This window comes from Pelmatolapia mariae, linkage group LG17, assembly GCF_036321145.2.
Source record: "Pelmatolapia mariae isolate MD_Pm_ZW linkage group LG17, Pm_UMD_F_2, whole genome shotgun sequence".
In the NCBI taxonomy this organism is placed as follows: Eukaryota; Metazoa; Chordata; class Actinopteri; order Cichliformes; family Cichlidae; genus Pelmatolapia; species Pelmatolapia mariae.
Genome location: NC_086242.1, coordinates 32,962,557 through 32,971,637, shown reverse-complemented (window position 1 = coordinate 32,971,637; position 9,081 = coordinate 32,962,557). Strand labels below are relative to the sequence as shown.

The window sequence follows — 9,081 nt, the reverse complement described above, 5'->3', positions numbered from 1 at the left end:
ACCAACAGACACATTACAGCTAGATGTTAATTTATTACACAAAATAATTGAAAGGCTCAATGTAAGATGATTCAAATAATTATCACTCACAAACTGTACTTAAGACCTGAGATGAAACATGGGAAATCACAACATCGTGACCACTGGTGCGGACGAGGGAACCAACAAGAAAATGAACAAGAATTATTTAACAAAATCACTGCACTGTTTGGGAACGTCTTCAAAAAGCAAGAACTGCATTAAATGTTCATTCAGACATTTATTGAATATTTTGGTGTCACTCGAGGAGGTTGATGATTTTAGATAATGCCAGCTCTTGACACAGTACTAATCAGACAGTGTATGACTGTATCACTCACTGTATGAGAATCACAAATGGCTCTGCAACTACTGTATGCTATCACCCCGCATCCAGCCAGCCGCCTTCTGTAAAATATACTGCTGTCGCACTTTAATGGCACATCTACAGCGTTCGCCAGACTGTATGATATCATGGCCATAAATTAGCCCACAATCGTCTATGAGGCAATCGCAGAGGGTGGGAGAAAAGCGAGCTATGAGAGGGAGACAGTTGAGAGAAAGAGAGAAAGCTTAAAAGAGTCAGTGTTTACTGGCGTACAAGCCTCTCCTCCCAACAAGAATTCTTTCCATGTTTCATCACTGCCCACTTGCCCATACACAAATGTCTGTGGAGGGAGGTTGACTCACCTCATGATGTCATTTCCTTAACTTTCACTTGCAATCAGAGTGAGAAACGACATGGTTTGAAATCTGATGGGCTTTAACATACATACGGTGTAACACAGTATACGTGTTTACGTATGCTATGTTGCCATGTTTACAGGCCCTAAAAACGTGAATTCAGCAACAACAGGAATAAGGCCACCGAGGCAGGTCAACCTTTCAGCTCCTACTGGGACACAACACATGGAAACACAGCAAACAGCTTGTTCTGTATTTGACTACAAACTCTGTCTGCAGTGACATTTGGTCCTACTGGGTTCTGTGAGACAGAGAGTTTCCCAGCAAGATCTTAGTCAACAGTGGAGTGAAAACTGCCATACAGGGGGAAAAAAAAGAAGAAAAAATTAGAGTAATTAACGACACTGGCACAGTTAATGATGTGAGAAAACTACACTGCCTTCAGAATCATTCAGCAGGATTGAAGTCATTGATTTTCCAGAGAGGCACTGTAGATTAAAAGAAGCAGAGGTGTTCTGTTCGAGTAAATGAAAGTCTAGTTCAGAGTTTAATAATGAAAACATTAATTTTCCACCTCTGCTGGGTTGGCACAAAGTCTTTCTTACATGTCTGTCATCCCCTCTTTGTTTATACAATGTTTACATCAACAAAACGTTACAAAACCACTGCAATATAGCATCACTTGACCAGTTACTGCCATAGACTGTATATAAAAGATGGATACAGCTACACATTGGTTTGCAAGGAGCATTTTTGTCATCACCATCTTAATGTTTTGAACCTGGACGAGCAAGGAGTAGATCTGACTAAATAAAACAAAACAAAAAACAAGTGACATTGGACGCTAAAGAATATCCTGCTTCATCTTTACCTTTACGTGTTTTACCCTAAATAGATCATCATTTAAAATCAATTAAAACAATGCCATATTGTTTTAACTGATGCCGATACCACGGCATTGTTTTATCGGACACCGACTGACACTATAAACTCATCCATGTTTTCCGAAGTCATACAACAAATGCAAAGTAGGATCATTTTCTTATAGACTTCCATACAATCCATGATCTTTTCGTCTTTTTTTAACAAAAGGTGTCGCCCCCTGGTGCCCATTATAAGTAATGCAGGTTTAAGGCACTTCCACACAAGCCTAATTGTTTTGTTTTCTTTTTCCCCAGTCTGGGAGGTGACATCCATCTTTATATATAATCTTCATTCACTGGTAGCTTCTCTATCGGGTGGCTTTAATGAAAAACAAGTTATAATGCAAAAAAAAAAAATCACTGTAATCACACCAGAATCTCACATCTCCACAAGGCTTTTCAAGTATTTTAAGAACTGTATTTTCAGAATAAGAATTCACAATATTTGTTTGAATTAATAAGCAATGTTATGGTTTTGGAAGTTTGTTTTAGCACCACTTGTAAAGGAACAGTACGGTGGCCCTGAGAGGCCAAACGGACTGCAACTTAAGAAAATACCAGCAATAGGAAAAATGACGACGGAAATAGGAAAAACGAAAACAAAAATAGGAAGGGAAGTGAAAAAAAGGGAAGTGTTTCTGGGGAGACAATAACCTGACGGACCAGTTGCAGGAACCCAAAACATGGTAGGCGTGTTTTATCATGATTCATATAATACTGGTGATGGATTTTTAGGCTAATAGTCAGGCTAACACACTTACCTCTCATCTTTTCTTTCCACACAAAACCGATAGATCCTCCACTTCTTTTAAGTGTCTCCCAGTGCAATCTTAGCATATTTTGGTTCCTGCAACTAGTCCGTCGGGTTATTGTCTCCCCAGAAACACTTCCCTTGTGCTTTTGGAAATCAGTGTTTTGCTATTTCTTTTTTCGTTTTTCCTATTTACGTTGTCGTTTTTCCTATTTCCATTGTGTTTTGTGTGCTTTTGCAGCATTTTTCTTATTGCTGGTGTTTGCTTAAGTTGCAGTCCATTTGGCCTCTCAGGGCCACCGTAGAACAGAAGCAATTCGACATACAAGAGGAAAAAAAGTGCAACAATCACATTGAGATTTCACATCGTAGCAGGACTTGCTCCAAAACAGAGTTCTTGAAGAATTAGTGTATAATTCATTACATAAGCAAATGAAATTACAGTTAAAAGGGTGAACATAAACAATGCACATCAATTGTATCATTTTTATTTGTACCCAAATGATGTCTGAATTAGCTGAATTATTAATACATCTGAAGTCAAATGTTGGTAAGACTATACTGTACAGAGACAACAGCTGACAGGTCCCACTGGGTTTGTCGCCAGCGCTCTGTTCTGTGTGGTTCTTTTAAAGAGTTGTAAACACTGGACAGTAAGTAAGTGTGGTTCTACTAATGTGGTTCTACCTGCTGTGCAGGTTAAAGGGGAAATTCAACATGGCACATAGTTGACTAATCTGATCTGGGATCAGGTCTTTATCAGATACACTTGTAATTAATGACAGCAGCTTGTAGACAAGTGAAGCAGCATACGCTATTGGAAAATACAAATGAATTAATAAGGAGAAAATTTGACGAACATATTGTATTTTAAATCAACTGAACTATTCTTTCAAACTTTTAATTTTATTTTAGTGTTTTGGAGTGAAAGGGTAGACAGATTACTCCCTTTGCCCCTCAGCAACATTAAACTTCCCTACACCTCCTCTGTATACCAGGACGGTCAAACCTTGGGATCCATGGTGATTAGTTAAAGGCTCCGCTTGGTTACCATGCACTGAGAGACCCCGAGTGACCCCGCTCAGATGTTTGCCTTCTTGTTGATGAGTACAGAACAGCATGTTAGGGCTCCATCCACTTTGACCTTCTCCAAGTTGGACATGGGTATCAGCATGTGGTCCTTCAGCTTCTCAAACACCTGCAGGACACAGACAGGAGCGCAGCTAGGAATTAGCAAATTTTCCCTGTTCATTTCAATTCAGTAGAATTAGAAAAGGCTAAAGCACAATCTAATGTGAAGTAGTTAAATTGGAAGTGGAACATACGTAACACTTAAGTTTGTTTGCTCAGCTTGTCAACTTGTAATTCTCTGTGATATAAAAGCTCTGCAGAGAGACGCAAATTGTGAAGAACAAGCATTCAAGCTTTCCTGGTCTCCCGGCAAAATATAAAAAAAGAAGAAAAAAAGAGAGAGAGAAGGGAGTGAGAACTATGACGACATTCTCAAAAGACCCTTGTAAAGTAGTGTGTCACTCTGTGGACACCTTCCAGAAAAAAACTAGCGTTTTCCTACCACACTTCCAAACCAAGAGAGTTTTCTCTATAAACTCTAACTTCAACCCTGCTGTGACTTTCAGTGAGGCCTTATGGCACAGCCAGAGGGACCAACTAAACTAATTTTTATCTCATGATGCAATTTGGCTGATAAAGCCTCTGCTGAACCAGATGCCATGTGTAACCTCACCTCACTGAAGGTCTGTCTAAGTCTTGATTCTTTTCTGGGACATTTTGTGTAACGCGGCCAGCAGTACAAATCAGAGCTTTCCTGAAATATTCTCAACATTGGTGCTGACCAGCTATAGACTCCTGTAACAATTATATACTATTTGAAAATATGTTAATTCTTATTTATACGTATTAGTATCAAACTGAGAAACCTGCTTGCCATTTGCTGTTTTTTTAAGGATCCACAGGGCTTGAAGTGTGGGGAGTGGCCAGTCTGGTCCAAACTGTGCTATTTGTGGCTTTTAGGGCATTTTTAATTGAATAAATGAAATAACATGGTCTGAAGCAGCATGCTCGGCCTGTCCAAGAGGTGCTTCAGGTTCAGGTTTGCTTGTTTATTTTTTTCTTAGTCTCTTGGGCCCTAATTACACTTATTTCCAACAGAGACCAGTCTGTAACCATCTGCCAACCACATGAGAAAAATTTCTATTTCCCAATTTGTTGGCTGTGAGTTGCTAAAGTATGCTGGTAGTCACTAGATGAAACTGGTTATAAAGGCACATACAGTTCTGTGCTAAATACATCCTTCCTATTGCTTTGGTCATTAGCAGATTGCCGAGGTTACTCATGGTTTGAAGGGAAGAGGCAGAGTGGTTTGTAAAGCAACTGCTGTCAAAAAGTGCAGCAAAAGCTGGAAACAGACAGTTCCCCTTCAAAGTAAACATGGTGGCTGCAATGGTGAGTCAAAACTTTCACATTGTTGTTCATTTCTGGCTTGCATTGCACTTTTTCAAGCTTTATTACTGCTTGGGTAGCAGTTAGCAAGCATAAAGTCGGCATCTTCCAAGCAAGCTACAACAGCTAGAATCTGCTAGCAATCATGAGGAGGTTTTTGGTGCTCTTTGTGAACAATTATCTATCAACTGTCAGCAACCTCCAGCACCCATTCAACAAGTGGTTAGGGAATACAGATTTTTTCCTTGCTATCACTAGTTGCCAAATAGTGGACGACCCATCTTTAGGGCTTTACAACTACGGATTTACTTAGGACTATTTAGCAAGTATCTGCAGTTTATCGAGACAGGTTTTACTTGATAACATTAGCTGATAACTTGGCACTTCAGCCTTTTGATGAAACATTGCCACCCCCATCCCCCCCAAAACAACAAACAAACAAACAAACAAACAAGAAACCCACAATATTGTCACAGCTAAAATGCTGAAGTAGAGGCTCAGAACCCAGGGAGTGATGATGGTTAGTTCCATCTTTTATATACAGTCTATGGTCTACAGGCATGGCAGCAATGCTTTAAACTAAGCAACATGCTGACAAGTGTTGTCAGTGAATACAACACACAACTTAGCCTATTGCTAAAGCTAATAATACAGTATGATCAATGCACTAGAATTGTGGGGAATATGAATGGGTGCACTTATTGGAAACCTGACCCAAAGTTGTGAAGGTAGAAATAAAGACAAAGTCAAATAAAAATAAAATGAAATAAAAGCTTCATGGGGAAAGAGAGTGATAGAGAAATACATTTCAGGTCACTAAAGTTAGAATGATTTTCCCTCTGGAAAACAATCCTGGACTAACCAAGCAGAACTGCCTCTCAAAAACATCTTAAGTTTAGACCATATAATCAGACATAACTCAGGGAAAATTAAGCTTTCACAGTATTCTCCCAACATAACATCACTAAATCCTCTGCTCTTTATAGCACCTCTGAAACCAAAGTGTCTCTTTTTTTGATCATTTCCAGCTGAGTTCTCATTACTTCAGTTGAGATTTATATGCTGGGTCAGGGTGGCATGGCCTCAGCAAAGCAGCAGCTGCTATATTTCACCGGACCTTTTGTCTGCTTAGTTTCGATGTGTCCAAACAGAGCCCTCAACAGCAGCTGCCAGCACTAACCGTTAAAGGTGCCCCGTCTCCACCCCCATCCGACCCTACCAATCCTCTCTCATGACCCCCTGCCTTTGTTGATGTGGAACTATTATGTAACTTCACGAGCTAACTAAAAATAGACCGGAGATCAGGCCAGACTGTGTTTAGAGTCAGAAAGCAGCAGACATCTTGCAGTGTCTTGGTAATTGTGCTGACAAATCTCTACATCTCACTGAGGGAACAAGCAACAAGTTCCCCTGGGAACTGTGCTAGACAGGATAGTCAGTTCAGATAAAACTGCCCTTGCTATATTACGGCTTGTATTATCTCTCGGAGACTGAAAGCATGAATGGAGATTTGAGAAGGTGTGTACTGGTATTCATTTTAAAGAACAAGGGTTATGTGCAGAGCTGTAGTAATCACAGAGGGATAAAGTTGATGAGCCATACAATAAAGATATGAGAAAGAGCTGCTGAAGCTGAAGAGTTGTTAAGAAGAGAGGTGATGATCAGTGAGCAGCAGTATGGCTTCATGCCGAGAAAGAGCACTACAGACCCGATGTTTGCTTTGAGAGTGTTGATGGAAAAGTACAGAGAAGGAGCTGCACTATGTCTTTGTGTATGTAGAGAAAGCAACTGATAGGGTGCCAAGAAAGGAACTGTGGTACTGCATGAGGAAGTCAGGAGTGACAAAGAAGTATGTGAGGCTGGAAAGGACATGTATAAGGAGAGTGAAACAGTGGTGAGGTGTGTAGTAGTAGGAGTGACGGATGGGTTTAAGGTGGGTGTGGGATTACTTCAGCTCTGCGCTCCTTCATGTTTACATTGGTAATGGACATGTTAGCAGATAAGTTCAGGCAGGAATCTCTGTGGACTGTGACGTTTAGAGACAGCATTGTAGTGAGAGTAGAGAGCAGGTGGAAGAGAGTCTGGAGAGGTGGAGGTATGCTCTGGAGAGAAGAGGGATGAAAGTCAGTAGAAGCAAGACAAGAGTGAAAGGAAAGGTTTAGAAGATGGTAGTGAGATCTGCTTTGATGGATAGCTTGGAGATTGTGGCGAACCCAAAAAACAGGAGGATGAGATGCTCAGATTTTACTTAGAAGTCAGAGAGGCAAGGATGAGATGGTTTGGACATGTACAGAGGAGGGATAGTGGATACATTGGACAAAGGGTATTGAAGATAGAGCTGGCAGGCAGGAGGAAAAGAAGAAGACAACAAAGAAGATTCATGGATGCAGTGAAGGAGGATATGCAGAGGGCTGGTGAAGGATGCTAGACATTGCGTGAGATGGACGTAAATGATCTGCTATAGGGAACAGCCAAAAGAAGAAGTAGTAGAAGTTATATCTTGTGCTATTAATATTTTTCCACTCTCTTCAGGCTACAATTTCTTAAAAAACAGTTTTTGGAGCCAAAACTGTGTTCCAGGCCAATTTCTGAAGCATTTGAACCTTTGAAAGGAAACTGGTTCATGGAACTAGCATACATATCTCAAATAGTGCTCCAAATGTTCTGTTAATATGTGCTTTCAAAAAGGGAAGTATGATATGCTCAAGATTTTATTATGCTCAAGTTGAATTCCCTCAGTTAATCTTGTTGAAAAAAGTCTTCGCTGTGGATTCTAGTCCAAAGACGCATAATTTGGTGAATTTTTCCTTCTAAAAATAGCTGGCGGAGGTTGAGGTTTCAACCACAGAGTACATTTTGAGGTTTGAGTACTGTCTCTGCAGATTGCAGGTTGCCAGGTTCAATCCTGTGAGAATCCTTTTGACTTGTTGTGATGTGGAATGACCCCAAAGCATCTAAATAACAGTTACGGCTCAGCCTGTCCAAACCCCAAAGAGACGGAGGTGAGACAATAACATGTCATTCACGTCAAGCGACTGTAGCAAGTACGTGTAACGGGTGAAAGGCACATCTTGAAAAATAAACAGCACGTAAGTAGGTCACTGCATGTTTCAGAGATATTTGAGAAAGCACGTAGCTGTGTGTATCCGTGTAGTGAAAATGTACGCGGCGAGACAGCCGCTGAGCCAACACGGTTTCTCAAAGTCTGTCAAAGACGTTTTATTTGCAATATATTTGATGAATAGAAGTCTAATATTCAAAGGGCAATTAGTCCTGATCTTTCGGGAGAGAAATGTTGGTCTATGAAGTCTGTGACGCTCACCAGCTGGCTGCATATTATGCTGTTTGTGCTGATTGTTGCTGGGCAGCCACAGTGGATTTAACACTTTACTATAATTTTATAAAATACATTTGAAACTGGCCAGAGTGAAGCAAAACAGTAAAACTGGAAGTAATTGAACCCGTCAATGATATTAAACCAATTGTTACAGCAGCTGATTTGAACAACTTTGCTCAAGTTCTGAGAAAAACAAGACCTCAACGTCTCTGGCTTCTAGCCTGCGGTCTGATGCTCACAAAGGACACTTCTCATCAAACTGCAGGTTCTTTTGTTAAAAAGAAATTACAGCTCTGGCTGCGGTTAGCCTGCAGTGGTCCACTAAAACAACCATGTAGCTTTTGTAGGGTTTCTTTCCCCAGTTGTTTTTCTCAGAGGCCTGGACAAGATGAACAACAACAAAGACAAGTGCTCTTTAAATCTAAACCGCTAAACCAATTTGGTTGTTCTGACGGTGGTCCTTCCTGCCAGGATTGTGGATGAATGTGCTTTATCGTCAGTGATACAAAGTTGCTGAATGTGGATGGGGGGAAAAGCACCTTTGCACTCTCTGGAAACTCCTCTGCTGTGCAGTGTAGAAGCACATGTCCCTTGCTGGGCAGGTTCATGTAGATGCAGTTGGCGGCGAGGTCGTCGGGCACTGTCAGTTTGTCGTAGCGATGGTCACTCATCTGCTGCATTATCTACACAATTGGGAGTGAGGAGACAAGATAGGAAACAGACTTTCAGGCAAATGCATAAGTGAGAGTCCACATGATGTTCAGAAAGGCAGACACAAACCAGGCCATGATAGACTTTGATTCAGAAGCTAGGCCTCAATACCAAAAGTCAGCACCACATCCTTCTACTGGCCAAACCGCCACGGGGGCCTGGGGGGAAGGGGGGCGGGTGGGTTAATGGAGAACACA

General features: G+C 41.0%; 1 protein-coding gene across 6 annotated transcripts in view; it reads right to left on the bottom strand.

Annotated features, from left to right (window-relative positions):
- The window catches only part of ddah1 (dimethylarginine dimethylaminohydrolase 1), an 80,494-nt gene continuing 71,413 nt past the window's right edge, over positions 1–9,081 (bottom strand). For all 6 annotated transcript variants that reach the window (XM_063501279.1, XM_063501280.1, XM_063501278.1 and 3 more), the window contains 2 exons: positions 8,713–8,856; positions 1–3,574 (listed from right to left, as the gene is read on the bottom strand). In XM_063501279.1, the coding sequence (XP_063357349.1) occupies positions 3,458–3,574; positions 8,713–8,856 (261 nt within the window). In that variant the 3' untranslated portion in view covers positions 1–3,457. The remainder of the gene's footprint in view (positions 3,575–8,712; positions 8,857–9,081) is intronic.